The following is a 26390-nucleotide window of genomic DNA, read 5'->3' on the forward strand; positions in this document are numbered from 1 at the left end:
TGAGACTGCTTTTTAACATTCAGCAGCCCATCACCCAGTACAATATATATTGAATGCTTCTGAATCCATTGCGTCTGGCTATTGGTTTGGTCTTGTTGCATATTCAACAAGTCCTACTGATTTCAAAGGAATGTCCATGTACGTGCAGTCACAGCTGTTCAGACTAACCTCTGGCCTGTTTGCTAGATGTTCATCCTACTGCTGCTATCAGGGAGCTGACAAGGAGAACAGGGCATTTACTTCCAGTAAACGTGCAAACGATTGTGCTGGAATTGGACTGAGGAGCTTCATATGAAAATAACTAACTAAATAAGCAATTAAAAGACAGTCATTAAAGTCAAAATCCGAAGACCATTTAGCACCTGTTCAGTTCCAGCCACTACAAGTCAATTCTTGAAAGATTGGCAAAATTGGAACATCAGGAAATGTCCAAGCGAGTGAGTTCCAGAATTATAGTTTCCTCCCTGCCTGCTCTCATTATAGGCATGAGTTATATTGCAAAATAATGTTAGACCCTTCCAAGAGCCTTTAAAATGAATGCATTTGACTGTGTTTGCAGCTGCAATCCTATACACCCTTACCTAGAAATAAGTCTCAGTGGCCTTAACAGAACTCATTTTTTAGGAAATGTGTGTAGGACTGTTCTGATAAGTCCCATTTATTTCAGCAAGACTTAGCCATGCTTCACTTTTTCTGAGCTGCACTCCTGATAAATAAATCTCAAATAGGCAGTCAGTTGACTTCAAAGGATAGAACAAAATGTAATAGATGAAATGTTCACTTAGGCATGTAGGCTCCAATTTATTTTGATGGGTAATAACTGCATTAAAGCCATCTCTGTGCACCCCACTGTTAATTAAATGTCTCAGAACAAGCCGTGTTAACTTAGATCATCTTATGGATTATTGGCTCTGTCTTTCAATATGAAGTATTCCATCCACCATCTGATAACACTGGTGGTGACATGATAGGTTGGATATAGAAATGACAATGGATTTTGGAAAGTGGGGAGAAGGGTTTGAAGTACAAACTTCTCCCACCAAAGTTTGGAAATCTGAGTTCCATTGTGAACAGAGCCCAAACTCCCACCAAGCCAGCCAGCCACTGCTGCTACTTTCCACTGTCTCCCTGTGCCAACTTATTCTTCTAAGTGGTGGGGAAACCAGATTTCTCAAGATACCATACATACATTGTAGGACTCATCTTTAAAGCCTAAGTTCTAGTAGGTTCGTGAGCATCATTTTCTAGTGGAATTTGTTGGGCAGAGATCTGGAAGACCCACTCCTTCCCTACAGACCCTGGTTTTGAGATCAGGAGAAAGGAATGCTCTTGGTAGTTTCACTGCTCTCAGAATTTGGGGTGTGTTGTGTTTTTGAATTGCTCTTACCTGCCCTTGGACTTCAGGGCAAAGAGTGGCTAAGAAATCATCATCACTATCTTTTTTTTAATTAATATTTTTATTGATTTTTACAAATAATTTCCAAAAATCATATAACATACTTTCTTATCTTATACAATGTTTGGGACTTCCATCAACTGCATCTGAAGATTTTTCAGTCTTTATTTTCGGTATTACATTTAATACTCCTTCACTAATAATTCTTATCATAGTTTTCTCTGCGATATTTCGCATAGTCCTCCTTACAAAACTTCTTGCAATCCTACTAGCATCATCTGTTGATTACAATTGCTTTTCAAATAGTTTATACATTTACTCCAGTCCTCTGAGAATCTCTGATCCCGCAGGTTTAAAATCCTTCCTGTCATCTTATCCAATTCTGCATAGTCCATTCATTACGTCTGCCATTCTTCTTTCGTCGGTAGTTCTTCTTGTTTCCATTTCTGTGCCAAAGAAATCATCATCACTATCACTTCCCTATATCTCCATGCCAAATCCATTAAATTAAGGGTCATGAGAAATGGCAGGTCTTGTGCAATTCAGCAGGCAACAATGAACTCTCCGTGGTGACATTCCTGAGCATGCTCAGGATGATCCAGGCTAGAAGAGGTCTGCAAGGTGTCTGCTATAATAATTGAACCAACCTTCTTTCCCCCACTATGTGGCAGTGTAAGGTTGCTTGTTTTGAAAGGACTGGGAGAAGTCAGTGGCATATGCCCCCCAAAATCTGGTTTTTAAAAAGCTTTCTCAGAAGAAACCAGAACAACTTAGAAAGACCCAGGCTTTTCTTCTGAGATGTTTTGCAGAAAACTCAGAAAAGCGTAAAGCGAGTAGGACAAAGTTCACCCATCTTTAGCTGCATGCCTTGTCACAGTATAAACGATGTCATGGAGAATAGGAAAACACAAGAGGTATTTTCCTTTTCTCCTTGTTAGATTTTTTAAAATCTCCAAACTCAAGTTTTTTTGATAAGCTGAAAATAAAATGTTAGACGTAGGAGCTATGTGATTGTTATATCTAACGGGGTATTTTTCGGAGATTAGACTGTGGGTTATGGGAGCCAGGCAAGGTGAACCCTGAACAGTTTTCCTGGCTGAACTCCCATCTCATACTCCCATTGAATCAACTGCTGTTGGCTTTTCTTCAGCAAAAAATACAGATATATGGTTCCAAGCATATTTTTCCTCAGGAATAAATAGCATTCAAGGGCAGGGTGGGCAAGTAAACAGTGCAAAGGAGAAGGAGTTAAGGGCCACAGAACTAATTGCATATCAGGGATGAGATGTTGCTTTGATCTTTTAGCTCTTGTTTGCAGATCCCTCATTTTAAGCCTAGTTTGACCCTTAAAAATATGTTTACACTAGAGAATTCATGAGAATTTGAATATGTCACTAACCTCCCTTTGCTGGTTTGTCCCTATTCTTTTTCAGCAATTGAAGTTTATGCACACCCCACATCAGTTTCTTCTGCTCAGCAGTCCACCAGCCAAAGAATCCAATTTCAGAGCTGCTAAAAATCTCTATGGAAGTACCTTTGCATTTCAGTGAGTATCCAAAGCTGCAAATTTTAAAAAAATCACCAGTATGAAATATTCTGAAAGGCATAATTTTCTTCTTCCAGCACATGGTTTTAGAGCAAATGGCTAGTTTTATTATTTATTGATTTTTTAAAAAATTTCATCTGAAAATCACAGGGCTGTTTGCATCATAAAAAAATACAAATTGAGAACACAAAATGCATAATAAAAACAAAAACTAAACACATTGTTTTTCATTTTGGTTTCTCCATGACAGTACTAATTTCCTCTCTCTGTGTTTTTCCCCCCTCTGAAAGTGGGTCACACATTGAAAACTGGCACTCTATCCTGAGGAATGGCTTAGTAGTTGCTTCCAATACAAGACTGCAGGTAAAAGTAAAACTGAAAAGGAAAATATATGGGTTGTTTCTTAAAGGCAGCTTTGGGTGTGAGACATTGAAGTTACAAGCTTATAAACAGCATTCCTTATCTGGAAGAAAGTCTCAATAAACTCAGGGATCTTTATTTCTGAGTAGATTTGTATAGGATTGAATTGCAACACAAAGTAGATTCCAGACAGACAAAACTGTACTACTTCACATAATGCAGCAGGGGGGAAGCTGCAACCTCCCAGTTGTTTTGGGGCTACAACTACTACCCTTGACCTTTGGCTCTTCTGGCTGAAGTTGGTGGGTTCTGGCATCCAAAAACTTCAAAGGGGCCACAGGTTTCCCACCCATAATGCATTGCTTGATGTGTAGAATTTGCTGTGGCAGATGTAGCAATGGCCACCAACTTTGATAGATTTGAACAGCTTAAGCAATAAGGATAAGGGTATCAAAGGAACATACCATAGATCAAGTCAAAAGATTATTCCAGCTAGCTTAGCAAGGCCTGCACTGAGTAAAAGAGGCTGTGCAAGATTTCAGACAGGGTTTCCTCCCAGCCCTACCTGGAAACGGCAGGGTTTGAACATGGGACCTTTTGCATTCAAAGCAGATGCTTAACCACAGAGCTACAGGTCCTTTGGGTACAGCTCTCTATAGTGTTAGCCATTATAGCTAACAGCAATTCAAAGACTGTATACCACTGAATACTAAATAAATTGAGAGTTTGAGATGAGACTAAAACAATTCAAATGTTGTATGCTCTTATTCTGCAGCAGGTCTAAGAACTGTACCGATTTAAGAATGAGCTAAAAGGTCCTTGTTTTGTTGCAGCTCCATGGTGCAATGTTTGGAAGTGGAATCTACCTTAGTCCATTGTCAAGCATATCTTTTGGTTACTCAGGTGATGTTTTTAAATCTCTCTATGTGCAGAGGGGAGTGGGATATGGCAGAGTGAATGTATTTTTAAAACAGAGAACCAAATGCCTGCTGAATTAGCCTGTGGCAACTTTCCTCCTCGTTCTATATATGGCTCAAGGCTGTGCCTGTTGCAGAGATTAAAAGATGGAGGAGGGAGGAGGAGCAGGAGTGGAAGTCAGATAGTCAATATCTCACAGGAAGACTTTGTGGAGGCTGGAAGTTGCTGCAGTTTTCTGGCCCAACAGAGGGAGTTGAATCCAACTAAATTATTGCATGTGTGGAACAACTTTCACAAGCCCAGTGGTATTAACCCTGCTTTCCTTTACCGGCACACACCCCGCACTGCCCCCATATCTGCTCATGCAGATTTGAGGGACCTGCAGGGGGAGCAGATGGTTGCAAAGTTACATTGCACTCAGTAAAGTTGTTCTGCCTGCACAACAGTTTAGTTGGATACAGCACAGGGCATATATGGTCTGCATTTCACAATGCACACTGGGTTGCAGACATATGGATTCACCAAGGGCCATCCTTGCTAGGATACACACCTGGTATGTTTACAAGGAAATGCAGCATTCTGGCAGCAGCCTCACAGTGTGGTCTCCCCGGGGAGAGAGGCAGGAGACAACTAACACACCCAGCTTACATAGGCAACAATTTCATCATGGCTCCAAGCACCAAATCAGTCCATTCACTGGTCCATGCTTAGAGGTATGTCAAGCTCCATCTCATGTCACAAGAACAGGCGTAGATGTGACCAAGCCACCAGTTCCCCCAGTTGGCTCTCCTCCCATGTACCCTCCAGCCAGTTGGCTGCGAAGAATTGGTTGAATAATGAGCCCTTTGCCTGGTGGAATGCTCTGTCGCATGAGACCAGGGCCCTGCAGGATTTAACTTCCTTCTGCAGGGCCTGCAAGGCAGAGCTATTCCGCCTGGTTTTCAGTTTGAACTTAGCCTGATCTTTTATTCCCCTTACTTCCCCCCCTCCCCTTTTTATGAAGTTTACCCGCTCTGGGATCCCACAGCTAATTCTCCCCTGGTCTGCTCACTGGCCCAAATAGGACTAATTTAGCCACCTAGCCCTGGTGATCATCTAATGTTTATTGGATGGATTTCCCCCCTAAATTGGTTTTTGAATTCTGAACTTATTGTTATTCACGTTTTATATTGTATGCTGCTTTTTGTTGTATCAATTAAGTGTTTTAAATTTGTTCTTAGCTGCCCTGAGCCCGGTTTTCTGAACTGGGAAGGGCAGGGTATAAATAAAAATTTATTATTAATTATTATTATTAAAAATGTTTCACTTGTCTTCTGCAGTTTGGTTTAATGCCTTCCCCACTCATACTGAACATGCCAGCTGTGACCAAAAAAAGTCATCTGCCAGATTGTCATGTAAACCCCAGGAACATTTGCAGCAATGGTTTGGTGGAGAGAGGGAATGTATTCCTAGGTGTAGGAGATATCGCTGCGCCCTCCCAGAAAATTACTGCTTACTTCCAAGCAGGTGACTGATTGGGTGATTGGCTAATCCCAAACTGCAAAGTCCAGGGGAGGTGGGTAGGATTTTTTGCTGCAGTGGGAGGGGAGACGGCACCTGCCTCCCACATTCCCAATTTTGTCTTTGTTGCTAATTGATTTGGTCTCCACCACAAGAAAAAGCGTACAAATCAAAAGAGAACATCTCATTATCCATATGGTAGTGTATTTGCTTTGCAAATATTTATAGTAAAACAACAATCCTTTAAAAAATCCAAGGCGAGCTGAAATGAAGTATTAGTTATCTACTAGCTATAAAACACTGAAAATCCAAAGCAAAAAATAAAAATAAAAATCCATAGGTTACAGAGGGATTCCAGTTTGTTCCGTGGCTGTTTTCCCCTTGTTTTAATATAATGTGGTTAATTTAGCTACCCGAGCAAATTTGCAGGGTCCCCCCACCACCACTATTTACTCCTTTATTGTAATCTCCTTTATTGTAATTTTATTCTGCTGTTGGCCAACAAAACTGCTGCCCCCCAAAAAGCCATATCCGTAGCTGTCAACTTTTCCCTTTTATTGTGAGGAATCCTATTTGGAATAAGGGAATTTCCCTTTAAAAAAGTGAAAAGTTGACAGCTATGGCCATATCTCTGTGCATGAAACGCAACTCTCTTAGACTCCTTTCTGATAAAATATAGTTTTGAAATCCCTGAAATAGATAGATAAGATATTTATTACAGCCATAGGCCCATACAGATAAAAACAAGACATAAATAACAGCTTATGCACGTGGGGGAAAAACAGCCGCTAAAACACCACTATAACAATAAAATACTGTAAGATGGAATGACATGCTGCGCCTTAATTTACTTGTAGTGCTCCTTGGCAGCGCTTTTGGGTAAGGACAGCGACCAGAAACCTAGCCACTTTCAGGGTCGTATGGATATCCTTATCCTGCAAGATTTGGGCAAGGTGGAATTTTGGTGGGGTACCCTCTAGCTTCTGTATAATTAATCCCAACAAATTTGCCCGTGGCACATTGAACAAGGGGCAAGTGAACATAATGTGCTGGAGTGACTCCGGCGTCTCCTTATCACATTCGCACATGGCGGAGGCTTGGCCCTTTGAGAATCTATGTCTCAGGACATTGGAGGGAAAAACGTTAAACCTCGCTTTGGTGAAGGCCAGCCTATGGGCAACAGTCGAAAGGGAGGAGAGGTATGATGGAACGCAGTAAATCCCTGAAATAAAAACCATGCAGAGCAATCCAAACCCCCAATATGCCATCTGAGGGGGGATGTGGGTTTGGCTGTCCCTCCACCCAGCACTGCCTGGCCCTGCTGGTGGGGGGAGCTGCACTGCTGAAGAGTGCTTCAATGCACCTGCACCAAAGGTGGGCAGGCAGGCGTTACTACGTATGGCAACACTGCTGGTGATGGTCAGTGGAAAGCCCTGAAGCAGGAATGAGACAAGGACTGAGCCAGCACAGATTGCAGAGGAGATTGTACCATCTCGGCTGGCAGCATAGAAAGCGCTCAATTTACCAGGATTGTCAGCTGCTGGAAAAAAGAATCAGCTGTAACATCCGTGTCTGCATGCACTCTCCATTTATATGAAGTGGAACATCTGACATTTTACGCACCAGTATGTCTGATGTAAATCTAATGTCTTTAGGGATGAACAAGAAGCAGCAGAAGGTGTCAGCGAAGGATGAGCCTGCTTCAGGCAGTAAAAACAGCAATGTGTTACAGGTAAAGAAATATATGAAGCATTTCCAAAATACATTTTAGTTTTATGTCCTTGCTAGGTCAGGGCAGGTACTGGAGATGAGGCTTATTTAGCCCCAGAGCATTCATGTGCACTTGAGATAGTGGTGATGGAGGAATCCATAAGGGCATTGCATCGACAAGTGAGAACTCTACAAGAACTGTTTTCTGTGTCAAATAGTAAGTTGTTGGACTGTCGTTCCTCTGTTGCAGGGATGGGGAACCTGCGACCCTTCAGAAGTTCCTGGACTCCAGCTCCCAGCATTCCCAGCCACCATGGCCAAATATCAGGCATGATGGGAGTTGTAGTCCATCCAGTCAGATGAGTGGTATATTATTATTATTATTATTATTATTATTATTATTATTATTATTATTATTATGACAACAGGTTCCCCATCCCAGTATTGTTGCCCTGTGCTCTATGTTGGCACTAACAGACATAACTGGTATATATAAAACTCCTCAGGATGGGCTATTAAGAGTTAAAATATCTCATGCTTCATTGGTAATCAAAAAAGATTTACACTGTCACATATATTATCCTAATTTGGATTCTTTCGTTCATCTGTCAGCAAATATATGTCTCTTGTAAGGAAATCTTTCTGCTCTCCTACTGCTAGGAGAAATTTGATCTGTTATTAAACCAAGGATTGAACTGATAGCTATGAGCAATATTACAGAGAATGTTTATAGATTTGCCAGAACAGTAATGCTATCAGTACTTCTAGCAAGAATATGTCAACAGGACCTATTAATAACTCCTTCATTGCAGTGGCGTAGCGTGGGGGGTGCAAGGGGGGCAGGCCGCACCAGGCGCAACATCGGGGGGGGGGCACGCTCGCTGCCTCCGGAGTCGCCAAAGAGCCTCGGGCGCAGGCTGTAGCAGAGCCCCATGTCTCGCAGAACCGACCAGTTGTGCGCGCGTCCGGGCTGAAGGCGCCCGGCAGGCAGCGGCTCTCAGCGCTCGCCGTGGAGGATGCGCCAGGCAGCCCCTCCTCACAGCCCCGCCTCCGCCGCTGCACCTGCTGGGCCATGTTGCATTTTCCTCGCCTCTCTGCCCCCCTCCTCCTCCGGGCAAGCGACGTCGTTTGGGCGGCAGCGCCAGCGGCAACTCACAGGTTAGGGGTTAGGGGGGGCGCAAATTACTTGCCTTGCCCCGGGTTAGGGGGCGCAAATTACTTGCGTTGCCCCGGGTGCTGACAACTCACGCTACGCCGCTGCTTCATTGGCCAACATTGGGGTGTTTTTTTTAAAAAAGCACTGTACCACTGGAACAGAGGAAGCATTCTTAAAACCAAATCAGACCATTAGTTTAGTTTAGTACAGTCTACATTGACTGACAGCGATTGTGTAGGGATCCAGGCATCAGCCATTCCCTGAGGTACCTGGGGATGCCAATGGGGATTGTACCTGGGGCATTCTACATGAAAAGCAGTTGTTCTACTACTGAGCTGCAGCCCTTCCTCCAATTGCTTTCTTTTGAGAGCACAATGTCATATTTAGTAACTATTTAGTCAGTATCCGTATTTAGTATAATTTTGCCTTCCAATGTTTGCCTTCCCTTACAGTCGCAGAAAAAAGGACAGCAGTCTCAGTTTTTGCAAAGCCGGAACTTAAAATGTATAGCCTTATGTGAAGGTAAGCAAGAAAAACAATAAAGACAAGACGGGTCTTCTTCCCGCAGTCAGAATGAAGCAGCTACACCTCAGACCTAACTTGGTTGCATAGTGACATCATTTCCTCTTCACGGGAAGCCTGGGAATTGTGAAGGGGTGGTAGGGGTCTCTAAACAGAGAATTCTCTACAGCTGGTTTGAATTCTGCAGGTGCTTAGAATGGATTTATTCTATCTTTTTTGGTTCCATTGTTCTCTTGTGCCTACCCCCAGTTCCTTGGTCTCAAAGGCAACAATAGTTTCTTCTGAATCACCTTGATTGAAGGTTGTGGTGCAAAAAGTTACCTCAATTGGTCCATCACCCTCATACCTGGCCACCCATGGATTTAAAGGAAGCCAAATCAATGATTAAGCAGAGGCGTCTGGATATAGTTTTCAAGGGATCTTGTTATCCCAAGTCACTGCAGATACCATGCCATACTTGGGGTGGTCATCGATTCCTAAACATAGGAAGACTTTTTATCAGGAAAAGTTTAATGATCTCCCCTCTAATTTCTTAGATGGCAGATATAATAAAATCTCAGATGCTGCCCCCTGTAATAATGCTGAGGTGGATTCTTTTCTTGCATGTCCTTTTCTGTTATAACTTTCATCAAGGGGCTAGGAAAGATCTGATATATTCATACAGTCCATCCCCGATCACTCCTCTGACTCTCTTCTGATCACTTTGCTTCAAGGCTCTATCTAATAAGTCAATCACAGAGCAAGTGGCAAAGTTTTTGAATACTGTTAGGCCTTCTCATGACTGCCTGACATATGCACACTGTCTAGCATTTTAAATCAGTGTTTTTCGCTGTATTTACATTTTTATTAAGAGACGCGGGTGGTGCTGTGGTCTGTTACTTAGGAGAGAGCACCAGCCACCCACAACCTGGTGTTTTGGGCAGCAACTCCTTCATCCCTGACCATTGGGCATGCTGGCTGGGGCTTATGGGAGTTGTAGTCTAGCAGGTGGCACTGTGGTCTAAACCACAGAGCCTAGGGCTTGCCGGTCAGAAGGTCAGCGGTTCAAATCCCCATGACGGGATGAGTTCCTGTTGCTTGGTCCCAGCTTCTGCCAACCTAGCAGTTTGAAAGCACGTCAAAGTGCAAGTAGTTAAATAGGTACCGCTCCAGCGGGAAGGTCAATGGCGTTTCCGTGTGCTGCTCTGGTTTTGCCAGAAGCGGCTTAGTCATGCTGGCCACATGACCCGGAAAAACTGTCTGCGGACAAACGCCGGTTCCCGCGGCCTGAAAGCAAGATGAGCATTGAAACCCCAGAGTCATTCGCGACTGGACTTAACTTCCAGGGGTCCTTTACCTTCACCTTTACTTTTACATTTTTATTAATGTCATCATTTGTGCTTGTCAGGTGTTTTAAAACGCTTTAATGGTCTGTTGACCGCTAATAAGGAAACTCAGCAGGCATTTTGTCAATATTTTTCTCTCTTCTTTATAGTGATAACTTCACCTGATCTGCACAAACATGGGGAGATATGGGTAGTTCCCAACACTGATCATGTGTGCACGAGATTCTTCTTTGTGTAAGTACAGAGGACTTTCAATTGTATGTTAAAAAAAGTTTACTGCTTTGTAACTTTCATAACTTGCTATTCTTTTTCTTTTTAAATAAACAGCTTGCTAAAATAAGAGAGGATGCAACCTGCCTGTTTTCCCAGTCAAACAAACTGCTTTGGGCTTCACTTAAACCCTTCGAGCAGGCCTAAGCCTTTAGTGCTTTTCTTTTCTCTTTTTTCTGTTCTTTTTAAAAACATAAATATATTTTTATTCACCTCCAACTTTCCCCAGGACAGATCAATCTAATCAAGTTTGCCGAAGTCCAATCTGTGACTTTAGTAGCTGCCATTATTCAGGGTTATCAGTAAAGTCTTTTATAAATGGAAGCCATATTTCCAACAAAATCATCTAGACCATTTGTATTATTGAATGTGTGTAATCTCTTTGTTAATTTTTCTCATATGTCAATAGACCATAAATTCTGTTTCCAACAAGAGATACACAGATGTTCCCATCCTTTCCAATTCTGTACCACTAGTAGGCATTCCGCTACTAAGAGAAAAGTAATTATTTCTTTATTGCAAAGGTTAGATTGCCCTTCTTTAAAAATAGTTAACACATTCTAAACTTGGGGTACATTACACATGTTGACCCATAATATAGCTCATTTCTGCAAATACCCTCTGCCCAAAGGGCTTTATATGTTCACACATCCACCACATGTGAAATGTTGTACCTATACTATTACAGAATCTCCAGTAGTTTTACTCATCTAGCTACACTGCAATGGCATCAAATGCCATCAGTGTAGTAATTTAAAGGTATTTTCTCAGATCCGAGTTGATTCTGATTTTAGTGGCTTTTTACCCCGCAAATTATTCCAAGCTACCTCCACAATCTCTATCCCTAGATCAGATTCGCATTGCTGTTTCACAGAGCTACAGTCTCCTAGGATAGTGGTTTTCAAACCACTGATACATCTCCTTGCCAAGGGTGCAAGGGACTGGCAGGGGTGGGAGGAGCCTAGGTACAACTCTGCTTCCACCACCACCCACCTAACACAAGACGTTTGTCACAAATTCTTTATTGAGTTGATCATGGGAGACACGACCAAATGATAGCTTGCCCACCATTTATATAACATCTCCAAATGCATATTAAACATTTGGATAAAATACTTTTAAAAAAAAGTGTGTTCTGTTAGCCTGTGCAGTAGTTCCTCCTTGCTTCTCCACTTCCCAGCCTCACTACAGTGGTACCTTGATTCTCAAACAGAATCCGTTCCAGAAGTCCGTTCAACTTCTGAAAACATTTGGAAACCAAGGTGCAGCTTCCGATTGGCTGCAGGAGCTTCTTGCACTCAATCGGAAGCTGTGGAAGCAGAGTCGGACGTTCATGTTCCAAAGAACGTTCGCAAGCTGGAACACACACTTCCGGGTTTGCGGCATTCAGGAGCCAAAACGTTCGAGTCACAAGGCATTCAGGATCCAAGGTATGACCGTACTGTAAACTTCCAGGAACCAGAAACATGGCACAACTCCTTCTCAATGCAAACCATATACAGCAGGAGTAGCCAATGTAGTTCCCTCCAAATACTTCTGGACTCGAACTCGCCTCATTCCTGGCCATACTGGTTGGGGCTGATGTGAGCAGAAGTCCAACAGCATCTAGAGCATGGGTAGGCAAACTAAGGCCGGGGGCCAGATCCGGCCCAATTGCCTTCCATATCTGGCCTGCAGATGGTCCAGGAGTCAGCGTGTTTTTACATGAGTAGAATGTGTCCTTTTATTTAAAATGCATCTCTGGGTCATTTGTGGGGCATAGGAATCCGTTCTTTTTTTTCCCCCTTCAAAATATAGTCTGGCCCCCCACAAGGTCTGAGGGACAATGAACCGGCCCCCTGCTGAAAAAGTTTGCTGACCCCTGATCTAGAGGTCCTCACTCTAGCGACTCCCCTTATTCAGGTGGAGGATCACACTGTTTCTTGTACTGTGGAAAATTTCGAAATATCTTTTTAAAAAATTAATTTTGTGCACTTTTCTTTCTTTCTTTCTTTTTAGCTATGAAGATGGCCAAGTAGGGGATACAAGTATAAACACTCAAGAGCCAAGCATTCATAAAGAAATACTCCGGGTCATTGGTAATCAAACTGCTACTGGTTAAAAGGACCACTCTTAACTCCTTGATGTGATTTGGAAGCCTTCCTCAGTCTCAAAGCTGGATTTTGAACTGAAGAAGAAATTTTGGGGTGGGCGGGAAAAACAACCCTAATTTATTGTTATTCTGAACAAGTTAACCCTTTGAATACTTTTTCTTACTTAGCATTTCTTATCACACCGGGGAGAGGGGGAAATTAACAAACCTGAAAGGGATCTAAGCAAACAACTGTAGGGACACAGAGTCTGTTGGTACAAGACAGCTGATAGTCAAACAGACGCTTCGGTTGTTCACAATAAACAGAATTTGAAAAGGAGTTTTGTGCTGATATTTTTATATTAAAGACTTGAATTGGATCATTTTAGTACTGTATTACCTGTATTTTAAATTTACAATGACTGGAACAGAAAGTCTTTTTATAAAACAAATAAACAAAAGTGGAAGCCTACGTAGTACAGGATATTTTGCAATAAGTAGAATATTCACATTTTAATACACCATAGAAACTGGTTACCTGGAATGTAAAAAAAAAAAAGTGGGAAAATTAGCTGTAATATATTCATTCTGCTATATAAAAATCATGTACACGACCCACAATGTTACAGGAAAGGGACTTTTCTGTCGTGCTGACATATATGCCAACATGAAAATGATTATTTTGCCGATGATCAGTGTAAGGGTATGTGCTTGGTTCTGCGCGCTTCTCATTCCTTTAGGTGCAGCTTTTGGAGAAAAAGTTCCCAGTGGATTCAGCCCGAGCATCCTTCTTTCATTCATGTGAAGATGGTCGACTAAGTCCTTCATGGATTTTAAAGGGCGGAAAAATCATGCAATCATCACAGTGGATCAATATGTAAGGGGCTGCCGAGTACCTGAACTGTCAGTGCTGCCCCTGTGAAATCTTCATGTTCCAACAGGTGAAGCCCTGAGTCTTTATTGCTTGGAACGTCCAGCTGCCTTCTTAGGTTTCTTATTGAATTGTGTGGCAGTAGCCCTGTTCTTCAAAGCAGGAATATGCATAAGTGTTTTACAGAAGCCTCTGTGTGTTTCCATTCATCTGATACTGGTACTTTTTTCATTTATTTTGTGAAATGGAAATGTACTTTTGAATCTACCATGTTCTTTTAATCCATGCATCCACAGAGAGAGAGAGTCACATATATTGGACTTGTGGAGCTGCTTCAAGTGCAGTGTGTAGTTTAGGGTGCAGAAGTGAGTTTCATGCTCACAGGTCTTCCTACAGTGTGCACAGCTTTTTAATGGGAGCTGGGGACCACACAAGTACACTGCTTTCATCCACTGCCTTTTTTTGTGGCAGGCAGATGATTCAAATGGCTGCTAGTTACATAGGCATTGATTCACAATGAAAAACCTATTTGAAATGTAGGAGGGTGCATGGGTCCAAGGCTTGCATCTGTCTTCAGTGCATACGTTACCGAAACCAATGGGCAATGCAAGAACTGGCACATTTTGATATATTTTTTGCCAGATTAAAAGTGGAGGTTCTTTCCTCCAATAACATGAAAACAAGATCACAGCCAGGCATAGGGACCAATCCTACATTACGCTGAGCATCTACTGTCCATCAGTTTCAGGACTATTATTATGCCTTTTGTTGCTGACAGTAAGGCAGTCGCCACTGCAAAGAAGAATAATTTTCTCACTTATACAAAATTTCAGCCTGCTGGAAACAAAGCACTGAAACGCAAGATTTCCAAAACCAGAATTCAGCAGAAACAGCTAATAGTAAAACTGATGTTCCCTAATAGTTTGAGTACCTAATAAGGGAGACAGTACATACCTAATGGAATGCATTTCAGCTGATCAACCCAATGATAATTGGCTAGGAGGCTTAGCCTGGGGCATTCCCACATGAGAAATCTTTCAAATTATCATTTTCTATTCTAGGCGTAATTTAACGTACCAGATTTGTCATGCAAATTTCCTGGATGCCAAACTAAGCTTTTAGTAAAATGAATGGGTAAAATGGCCTTTGCAAAAGGTAAAATCCTAAGTATTCTGTATGTTATTGTAAATGGGGGTAGGGGAACGGTACCTCTAGGTGACATCCCCCTGCACAATGAGATTTGCCCTTCCTGTGTGCTGCAGGATCTGCTCTGGAGGGTTGGGGTAGCCTCCACAGATTTGTGTGATAGTGGGGGGGGGGGCTTCAGGGAGGAGAAGAGGAAATGGAAGTTTACTTGAATTGTGATGGGTTATCACTCTTGGTGAATGTTGACATGTGCCAGTAATTCCAAAGATTTTATGAGACCCATTGAAAATTGCTGACCTTTTTAATATATTTGAATTCCAGAAGAACACATTTCCTGCGGGCCTCTAACTAAGAATTGTCAGTATGCAACAACATTCACTTATTTTTTAACACTTGCTATAGCATATACACATGCAGACATAGTCTGAAACAATGACATTTTTAGAGTAAATCTAAGACACCATTATTTCCCAGGTTAATGGGCTCAACTGTATTGCCCAAATCCTTGCTTCTTGCTACCAACAAATCCAGCTCTTTCTCATCTGCTTCCTCAATTTCAACATTCATGGCTGGGGAATCTGTGAACCTCTTGATGTTGTTGGACTCCAATTCCCATTAGCCACAGCCAGCATGACCAGTGGTCAGGAATGATGAGCGTTATAGTCTAACATCCATCTGGTAGGCCATAGATTCCCCATTCCTGGCATAATTCCTCTGACAGAATGCTCTATAGCAGAGATGGTGCCACAAATTTTCTGGAGAACTTCAAACTCCTTTTTGTTGAACAGCAACCAGGCTGGGGGAATAAATTTTTATATATTTCTGAATTCCCCAGTTTTTGCTCACTCATTGGTTTGCTACTATGGCTGCAAGAAGGTCACACATGGATCTCATACTTAAATTGGCCTTTGTCAGCTTCAACGCCACCTGCAAATCAGTCTCGCTTGAGTCAGAAATAGATTGTGGTGCCGCACTTTGTATCTTGATGCCACTACAGTGGAATCTTGAAATTAAGAATCGGCTGAATATGTTTATGGCAGGGGGAAGGAGTAAACAGTGGTATTCTGCAAGTTCAGCAATTCTTTCCTGAGCCACCTTTTGCTGCTTTCGTACTCCTTGTATCCAGCTCTATGAAGCTTCACCATCTCACCAGCAGTCCCTAAAACAAAATTCCATGGCTCACTCATTCTCTCCTGCATATATACACAGTAAATGAGGATCAAACATTGGTGGGATGCCCCCTTTGCATTCATCTCTGCAGTGCAGTGTTCTCTCATGTGGCTGTAGCATTTTGTAAATGGTGTAACCATATCCCCAAGGCTGATCTTGTAGGGGTTCTTGATGTAATGTGAAGGACTGACTGAGTGAAATGGCTAGATCTGTGCAAATTGGCCCTGACCATGTGATGGCATCATGCACATCATGGCCCTGTGGGATTGTTTTGCAAGGAATCTCCTTTCCCCCACTATGGTGTGTGAGGCTGATCTATCAGCAGTGTCCTAAGTGTGATTTTTATACTGCTTGGTTAATTTCTTTGGAATTCAGTTCTTTGGAGTGCTGTTGTATTTCATTGTTAAAATAAGACCTCGGCATACAACTTGTCCATTAGGATCTCATCAAGTCCTTTCTTCTGCACACATTTCATACCAAGAGATGGCTCTGAATACCAGCTGCTGGGGAACAGCAGCTGGAGAGGGCCATTGGCCTCATGCCCTATTTGTCGGTTATTTCTGAGAGGCATCTAATTGGCCACTTCGGGAAGCAGGATCTGGGACAAAATGGACAATTAGTCTGAACCAGCAGAGCCATTCTTCTGTTCTTACAACAAGGAGTGCTGACATGCTATTGTATCCCTCAGCACTGGTGCCCCAGTTTCCAGTTTTGTGCAACATGCCCAATTATACCAGCAAAAAAAAAATGGTGCAGTTACACACAGCACTGCTAATAGCTCCTAAGCAAAAGCAGGGGGGGTTTTAAAGAAAAGTAATGCTGAGAATTGCAGCATGAGCTAAGCAGGACTGCTACCATTCCTCAGGCTGCAGTGCCTTTTGTTGCTGAATGTCAGGCAGAATTTCAAGATGCACAATATCTTTGTAGTAGGGGACCCAATATCTGTTGAATTTCTGCCTGCTATTCAGCTGCCAAGGCAGCTGAGTCCTTTAGGAAATAGGGAACCTGTTCACATGCCCAAAATGCTTGGAATATGTCCTTGTTAGCTGTCCATTTTGGAATTTGCCATGCTTGTGGAAAATTCAGTGATGGGGTAAAACACGAGCCAAAAATAGAGCAGTCAACTTTTCTGTGTGGACAGGGCCCTGTGCACTGAACATCTGGTTGCCAAGTAGAATGTTTCTCCTGTAGGATTTATGCTTGCTAGACTGTTTTTAAAATGTGTCTGGGAGCAATTTCAATGTCCATTACATCAGAGAAATCCCTTCTAGATTCTGCCGCTGCCTTCTGATTCTCTCATTGGGAACCCACCCATTGACAGTGAGCCGTTTCAAATGCATTCACTGACATAGTACAGTCCTCTCATGAGACTCTACCACTCCAGAATGTGCGAGGGAAAATGCTTTCCTTGTCTGTGGGGAAAGTAAACATCAAAGAGATATCCAGGCCAGCTCCCCCCATCCCAAGCTACTTTAAAATGAGATAATCCCATCTGAGGTCTTACACCTTGGTTCAAAGTAGTCACCTGTCTCGTTGAAAGTCTCCATTACAAACACTACCTCAAGATAAAAGGAGTACAGCCTGATACTTGGGCTAAAATCCTGCACCTAGTTATTGCAACTGACAGGATACAGGGGGTGTCAGGATTGCACCCCAAATCTAACATAAGGTGTTCTGTTTGGATGTGGAATTAGAACTTGGATACTTTTGTTTAGTCTAGTTTAGTCCAGTTTTTTGGAACTGATCTAGAAATGGTGGGGTGGTGATCTTCACTTATACCTGGAACCTAAAAGAGCAGGGGGTGGGACCATTTATATACGCTAGCTAATGCAGAGCTAACAAGTACTGATTCTTTTCTCATTCTGTTCTACTGCTATGTCTTTAGCAATGGCTTGATGTGCAGTAAATGGTGATGAGTACACCTCCATGCCCTGAAAGCATCCTCTTCTCATTCCTATGTATCAAACTGCTGTTGAAAGCACAGTGATGGGGTGATTCTGCACTTAATCAGAATAGCTTATGTGGTGTTTAGCTCTTGTTCCTCATTGACAAGCTGTATCCTAATTTTCTGTTCCCCATCCTTTTACAAATCTGCTCCTTTTACAATGCTAAGAAGGTGTGTTGTCACTCCCAGGAAAGTAGGGAAAATCAAGAGATGCTATGGAGGTGAAACACATCTTATAAGGAGCCAGTGACACCCCAAGATATGTTGTTGACACATCCTCTTTTTCATGGGTAGAGTCATCATAGCAATCCATAGTTAAAAGTAGAAGTCGGCAAAAGTGTCCTCTTTTTTGCTTTTCAAAATATGGCAGTCCTATAGCCCTTTGCACAGAGCAATCCACCATGATTTCTGAATTGTATCTGCCTACTTTGGGAGATTTATTCTATCCTAGGAATAGAATAGAATCTCCATGCATCATCCTAAACACATCTGTCCTAATATCAGGACCATTTACAAATTGACTTTTTTGGTGGGTTTCACATGGATATTGCAGATGTTCAAACTAAGATTGCACATCTGGGCTGTACCAAACAGCTCTGGGACCTAAAGTGGTCAGATACAACTCTTCTTATCTATTGGACCACCCTATTGGGAGGCCAGGTTGTCAATGAATAGCTTCAAAGCAGTGGTGAGATGGCATGATTTGTGGAATAGAAAAGTGGAGATTGGCTGAACTTTCTGCTGGAAACTGCATCCTCTCCTAAGTGCTTCCTGGATGCTTATTTGCTGCTTTATGGGGGAGGGGTGTGTGACAAATTTTAGGGAGAAAGTTGTGGATGATAGAGAGCTGAATACTTCACTGCCACTTCACCACATCTCCAATGTGAACCCTTGCCACTGCTGCTTTGCGACTGTTTGGTGACAACCTAACTATTAAAACCCATGTTTGTGGCCGATTGTCTAGTTTTGCTCAACCTTAAAAGATTTCCAGTGATGTATTGGCACCAGATCACAAAACCCATTAAACTGAAAAGCAGGCTTGTAAAAACTCATAAATGTTCTGCTCAAGTCAGTGTAGGGGGTTTCTTCAGTGACCTGATCCTGCTCTCAGGATCAATGGGAAGAGGACACTTCATACCTACGGATTGTTACTGCCATACCCATGGCAACTCAGATGGAGATTAGCTCTAGTTATGCATTCCTTTGGTCTTCAAAGTTGACCTTCTCATTAAAATGAGGGAGGGGTTGTGCATGCAAGAATTCCACTTGCACATCACACTGGACACAGAGAGAGTTATGGACTGGGGTTAGCTCAACGCTCAGAGTGCCAGACCTTGCCAGAGTTCCTGAGTTCCTGGGAAACACGGCAGCTGCCTTATCCTAAATCAGCTCAACATTGTCTACACCATTGTTTCCCAAACTACAATTCCCATCATTCCTGACTACTGGTCTTGCTAGCTCAGGGTGATGGGAGTTGTAGTCCAAAACCAGCTGGAGACCCAAGTTTGGGAAGCCCTGGTCTTCAGTGACTGGCAGTGGTTCTCCAAGATTTCACAGAGGGGGCATTCCCAGCCCTACCTATGGATGCCAGGGATTGAACTTGAGACCTTCTGCATGCAAAGAAGATACTCTGCCCCTGAGTTATAACACTTCCCCTCCATTGTTCCTTTTATTGTTTGTGCCAAAGACAGGGAACAGCTTTTCCAGTCAACATGGTGAAAGAAGACCTAGCTGGCAGAATATGTCGGGTCTGATCCACTACAGGTGCAACTGTCTTCGTTAATTTTACCTCCTTGACTAGGGACTATTTGACTAATTTTACCTACTTGACTAGGGAGACTGACTACAAAGGAGGACTTCAATAGCAGTGCGGAAGGGGAGATTTTTGGCAGGCGCTATTTTGTCATCCAGGTGTGGCAACAACTACTTGAACTTCTCCCATCCAATCATTAAAGGCGTAGGAATTGGTGGCTTCCATTGCTGCTGTACAAGGAGGATGCAAAGCTTTTATATTTTTAAGAATTAAGGGCACTGGCTTCTGGTTTGCTCTTAGGAGTTCAACATATGAAGTACCGTATTTTTTGCTCTATAACACGCACCTGACCATAACATGCACATAGTTTTTAGAGGAGGAAAACAAGGAAAAAAAATTCTGAATGAAACAGTGGATGTATCATTTTTGTGCTTCATGCTGCGGCCACAGACATGTGATTTGACAATGGGTTTGGGGTAGCCCAAAGCAAAAATCCTGAGAATCCATGTGGATCTGTGCTTTGTAACCACGTTTTTGCACCATTGTGGCCCCAGGCAACAGTGGGTGTGTGATTTTTTTGGTGCAGGCTGTAGCCATGGACATGCTATGTGATCTGATGGTGAATTTGGGATGACCCAATGCAAAGATCCTGAGGATCCATGTGGATCCGTGCTTTGTAACCACATTTTAAGTGGGGAGGGAAGGAAAAACACAGAAGGGACAAAGAGCATGAGAGGGGTGTGCAGCTGGCTAACAATGCAGGAGAGGGGTTTAATGGGAGGGAGGAAAGGAAGGCAAAAGTTTTCCCCAACCCACCCAAGCCAGCCCTCTCTCTCTCTCCCACCTGCATGTTTTCCGGCTACCTGCGAGTCCCTAGAATGCTGGACGCAGCAGCAGCAGAACGGAGAGGAGGAGGTGATGGCTGTCGGCTGCGCTCCTAGCCGATGGAACCTGAGCTGGTGCGCGCAGTGTGACTAGGAAGGAATTAGAAGGAAGGACGAGATCCTTTCCTTTCCCCTCTGCTTGCCAGGAGGGCAAGGGATTTCCCTGCTCTTTGTTGCGTTTGAGCAAACACAGCAACCGAAAACAGAAGAGGGTGGGCAGGAAGACCCTGAGGCAGAATGCAGGAAAGCAGTTGCCTCGCTTCTGAAGCCTTCCCTCCTCCTCGGCGCGCGATCTAATTTTTGCCCCTGCACTCAGACCAGTCTTCTCCAGGGACCACACATTCGCTCAATAACACACACAGACATTTCCCCTTACTTTTTAGGAGAAAAAATGTGAGTGTTATAGAGAGAAAAATACGGTACTTTCCGTATAGCTATACACAACCTAGTTTCATAGGTTCTTCTCTGAATCTGGGAATGGTAGTTGGAGCTGGCAAGAGGGAGCGATCCCTAATATCAAGCTACAATTCCCAGAATTCTTTGGAAGAGAATTCCATTGCAGTTCAAGTGGTCTGAGAATGAGCTAAGTCTGCAGTCCGTTTGGCTTCTGTTTATCATTTGCGCTGTGGGATGTGCGTAATGATGGCTGGTTTGCTGATGGGACCCAAGCAATTTTTTATTTAAGCCTAGTTATTGAGTACTAGTTATTGAGAAGCTACCAGCATGAGTCTGATCAAACTGCGGGAGGCAGTGGAGGACAGAAGTGCCTGGCGTGCTCTGGTCCATGGGGTCACGAAGAGTCGGACACGACTAAACGACTAAACAACAACAAGTTATTGAGTACTAAATGGGTCGCTAGCCAGTTGCTTCCTGCTCCATTTGAAGCCTGCTCAGACTTAAGGCAAGCCCAGATGTACATTACAATTCATCCAATTCTGCACTGGGGTTTTGTAGTTCAGTGGGGTAGATGTTAGCCTTTTGTAGACAAATACATTTCACGTAGCTGTCAGAAAGGAACAGCAACAACAACACAAACCCTAGAATGTGAAACACTGTTAAATACCCAGGTGACATCAAAAATCTACTGCCAGCAGTTCCGATAAAATGGAGTCTTTACACACCATCGTTGCAGCATGTTGTGCTCTTTAAAATAACGTTTAAAAATAAAATTTAAAAGATACAATTACCCAATTCATAACAGTATACAGTATTTGCATTTTAAAGAAAATGCAGCCACTCCCATGATTTATGCATTCATAGGCCTCTGTTTCTCAACAACCTGTTTTCCAACAAACATCCTGAATTTTGTGCACAAAACCTTCTCGCAGTCTGCTAATTTTTAGCCTATGGTGCCTTCAGATTATTACAGATATTGAACAATTTGTACATACTGTAAATAACTGCCAAAAGATCACTAAGGCCAAATATTTTCTCCAGTCACTTTTTACCGCACTTGCTTTCTTATTGCTATTTAAGCTCTTTTATTCAGCTTTGTAACAGTTATAACGTTGTAGCCAATGCAAATGTTTACTTTCAATAAATCCTGAATTTGTTCAATGTGTGCCTAGTATCTGAGTCTTGCTTGGGAAACACTGCAAAATGCTTCAGAAGCATGAGGCCTGGCCTTATGTGCTTTTTGGTGAGTAAGGCAGGAAATCAAACAGACCTTCAGCCAGGCTCCCAGGAATCTTCCCTATGTCAGTGAGTCCACATTCAGATGACTAAACTGTCCCAGGTTTCCTTGGTCATCTGGAATTTTACAACCCCTCATGAGATGATTTGTGGGGGGAAAAAACCATGTGGAATATGTGCTAAAATGGTTTCTTTTATTTATTACATATAATGTATGTAGTGTTTGATTTTTAAAAAACCCAAGACAAAACCCAAAACCATTTAGTAAAATAATAAAATTATCAATAAAAACAGACTTTCCAAGTGCCCCTGTTTTCCAGGGATGACCTTGATTTAGTAGCTGTCCTGGTTTCTGATTTGATCCCAGAATGTCCCACTTTCCTTTTTTTAAAAAAATACTTTTTATTAACTGGCCAATCACATCAAATTAAATCACATCATATAAATTCCAAATTACAAAGCCAATTTTTTAAAATTTTGTTGGGGGAACCCATACTTCAAGATCCAAAGGGGGATTCAGATCATCTTCTTTACTGCGTTAATGTCCAAATCAGTCCCAGTCAGTCCAAACAAAGTTCATAATTCTATCCAGTCTTATCTTGGTGGTTCCACATCATATCTTATTCATATAATTTCTCTTTTTCCTTTACGATCTCTTCTGTTGGTCTCCTTAAGCCGATAGCAAGTATAATAATCCTGTGTGGATTTCCCGTTCCTCCACTAAGTCCAGATGGTTTCCATATATCTCCTTCGTAGATAACCTCGCTCTTTCCATCGTAAATTTTGGCATTTGTCGCTCTTAAGTCCCACCGAGGAGTTGATCCACGATATGTAAACAACTCTATTTCTCTCTTTCTCCTCCCAGACCCAAGAGCTCCAACAATGCCTCCCAAAATGGCGACGGCATTTTTAACTGCATCATTCCAGAACTCTTAGCTTTCCAGCTTCATCTTGAAACATTGCTTTGGATCGAAAGTTTATCTCCACACAGCCTTAAATCCACAGCTTAAGTCCTTAGTTTCTGACTCATTAGGGGAGGGGATTCTTGTTAAATCACATAAAATGTCCCACTTTCCCTTAGGATATCTTTATTTTCATTGGAGAAATGTTGGAGGGTATTATCCGACCCCCAATGAAACTATCCGACCCCCAAGGAAACTAAACCAAAGAGAGTGAGCCTGGCCCAAGGCTTTTCAGAAGGAGAGGGGTGATTTGAACTCACAGCTTTCTAAATAGATTTCATCCAGTGGTTTCATACAGCACATGATGGTCCAATGTGGTACAGCATTGCAAATGTGAAGAGATTGCCATGCAATGGGTGTTGGCTTGCACTCAAGGATGGAAAGCAACCTCTCTGAAAGACCCAAGCAACTCTTGGAATGCATCTGCATTTTGTCAGCACAAATGCACAGCTTCACAGTGGCACATCTGTCCACACATTTAATCGCAGGAGATTTCATCCTTCTTCAGCAAACTGCAGTTCATCAAAAGGCAATAGGAAACCTGAATGGCTATTTGGAAAGCGGTGTTTTACATCATAGTTTGACTTGACCACCTACAAGAATGAGTGGAAATGGGACCACTAGCAGAGTCTGAAGCAACAACAGCCTGAGCCTCAAGGGATCACATCTGGAAAAATCCACTAACTCTTGACTTAAGCCCCATTTTAATGAAAGTCAAGAGTTATCATCAGCGGAACATGTTTAATATCCACTAGAATGCTGTTTTCCAGGCTTCCGGTAGTGGTTTCAGACTTTCCTTTTCTAAATTAGGCTTGCAGGCAAGAGTATACATCTGTCCATCACCACTAAGTAACCATTACCAGCTCCAGGAGATGTGGATCAGTGGATGATGTGCTTTGTGATGGGCTGGAGACTCAGTCGCTTCCTCCTCTCTACAAGCCAGCCTTCAAAAGGTTCTCCCATGCAACCTTTCATGTTCTTGCTTTCAGGGAAGAACAAATTCCAAAATTAGGCTATGATCCCGGATCTCCTACATGGTGTTAAGATGCCTTCCTTTTCACTATTGTGCCAGCTCTGAATCTCAGCTGGAGGAATGATGTCCGTGAGTCTCACTGCACCTCTGGCAATTATCTAAGAGATATTGGCAGAGTTTTATAGCACAAAATATCGACAAAGGTTTTGCAGAACTTGGTTTGGATGCTACAGGAAGCCCTCCTCATCTGGCTGTAGATTTGTGGGGACTTAGCTCTAACCTAACTAGTTTGGTCAAGAAAATAAGCAAGCAATTGTATAATAGTTTTGTTTTGTGTCCTGGCCTGCTGTCACAATTTTTGTTCATAAAGCCTACATTTTAAAGGCAAGGATTGGGCTTTGTTGCTATTTCTTCTTTGCCTTTGGTGCATATGTGCAGAATGCACAGTGAGTCGTATCCATTCAATAGGTTTACTTTGAGTAGAACTTACTTGGGTGCAACCCACCCTCAGTAAAGTGCCCCAGACAGTCTAAAGATCTCTATATATGCAACACTAAATGTTATTATTGTTCCTTAAATGAAGTGCTGCTTGAAAAGATGAAATAACGTATTAGAAGGCATGAATCAATGGTCTCTCTCCTCTGTACATCCTCAGCTGCATTCCTCTGGCACTTTCCCCCATTTCCCTTATAGGTAATTGTGTTGTATTCCTGTTCTGTGATCAATTTTTAAGTATAAAAGCATCTTGTTATGACAGGCTTCCAATTCTCCAGTCAAAAGGCCTTAACTGATATTGCCGTAAGAGAAAAGAAAATCTTATCAGAAATGGACTACAACTTTAATCCCATGCAGGTACATTAATTTCAATGACTTTACTCTAAGTAGAACTTAAAGGTAAAGGTAAAGATACCCCTGACCATTAGGTCCAGTCGTGGATGACTCTGGGGTTGTGGTGCTCATCTCGCTCTATAGGCTGAGAGAGCCGGCGTTTGTCCACAGACAGCTTCCGGGTCATGTGGCCAGCATGACCAAGCCACTTCTGGCGAACCAGAGCAGCACACAGAAACGCCATTTACCTTCCCACTGGAGCGGTACCTATTTATCTACTTGCACTTTGACGTGCTTTCGAACTGCTAGGTGGGCAGGAGCAGGGACTGAGCCACGGAAGCTCACCCCATCTCAGGGATTCGACCCACTGACCTTCTGATCGGCAAGCCCTAGCCTCTGTGGTTGAGACCACAGCGCCACCCGCATCCCTAAGTAAAACTTGGTTGGAGACAGTCCATTGATTCTTCTCCCCCCCCCCCCCGCCGCCCCAACGATTGTGACTGGAGTTCCTTAGCCTACTGCTTTCTCCCCTTATTTCTTCCCTCCCAGCTTGGTTGCTCATTCTGTTGCTCACTAGGTGTAAGGGGAAGCTTCCTTCCTTCCTTCCTTCCTTCCTTCCTTCCTTCCTTCCTTCCTTCCTTCCTTCCTTCCTTGCTGTGTTTTATCAGTGCATGCATGGGGAATCACTCAGCAACGTAGATTTGGGTGGGGAGCAGGGGAGTTGCAGATGAACCCAAGCTTGGTGCTGCATATTGTACATTCTGCAATTAATTTTATAATCATTTTCTAGCGAAACTGGCCTTCCCAAGCAGTAGAACCCAAGGCACAGGAAATCCACAGAGCAATAGAGAAATTGAAGAACAGAACCCTGTTAAATGTTGGTTGGCAGGGGGTAGGCTTTGTTAGAAATGCAGGTTCTTTCCTGGGTTTTGATGGACTGTGCTCTGACAGACAAAACACAGGTGCAATTCACAGCGAAAAGCATAGCTTTAACACCCGCTGACATACCAATGACGTTTATAAGAGTATTGGTCTACATTTTCAGGGAATTTAAGCACTGGGGAGTGCTGGGGGGGGGAATAGAAGGAAAGAACTGCTTTCCACATTGCAGGAGGTCGTAATGAGGAGCACACATGCGACATATTCAGACAAATCCTGCTTGTCACCATGTCCTCTTGGCCTCTCAGAGTAGCCCCCAAATCTCTATACACAAGCCAGCCACACATAAAACTGCCTTGTGTATAACCATGTCGGGTCTTGCCCATCACATCTGTGCTTCCTCTAATTCCTTTTCCCCCCAGGTTTCATTAAGTGGGAAAAACACACGCACATCAGCGTGCCAATAAAAGTGCTCTGCATTTAAACTGATCATTAATCTTCCAGAATGTGCAACCAGGGTAATAAAATATAGGATTTGGTTTAGATGGCCTTAGAGGCTGCACATGTCGGCCA

The 26390-nt window shown here is 42.8% G+C and overlaps 1 protein-coding gene across 6 annotated transcripts in view; it reads left to right on the forward strand.

Moving 5' to 3' along the window:
* The window catches only part of PARP8 (poly(ADP-ribose) polymerase family member 8), a 159476-nt gene extending 146322 nt beyond the window's left edge, over nucleotides 1-13154 (forward strand). For all 6 annotated transcript variants that reach the window (XM_082241864.1, XM_082241868.1, XM_082241865.1 and 3 more), the window contains 7 exons: nucleotides 2830-2942; nucleotides 3233-3305; nucleotides 4136-4205; nucleotides 7376-7452; nucleotides 9039-9108; nucleotides 10583-10667; nucleotides 12702-13154. In XM_082241864.1, the coding sequence (XP_082097990.1) occupies nucleotides 2830-2942; nucleotides 3233-3305; nucleotides 4136-4205; nucleotides 7376-7452; nucleotides 9039-9108; nucleotides 10583-10667; nucleotides 12702-12804 (591 nt within the window). In that variant the 3' untranslated portion in view covers nucleotides 12805-13154. The remainder of the gene's footprint in view (nucleotides 1-2829; nucleotides 2943-3232; nucleotides 3306-4135; nucleotides 4206-7375; nucleotides 7453-9038; nucleotides 9109-10582; nucleotides 10668-12701) is intronic.
* The last annotated feature ends 13236 nt before the right edge of the window (nucleotides 13155-26390 follow it).

The sequence above is a fragment of the Podarcis vaucheri genome (genome assembly GCF_965113315.1).
Source record: "Podarcis vaucheri genome assembly, chromosome: 11".
In the NCBI taxonomy this organism is placed as follows: domain Eukaryota; kingdom Metazoa; phylum Chordata; class Lepidosauria; order Squamata; family Lacertidae; genus Podarcis; species Podarcis vaucheri.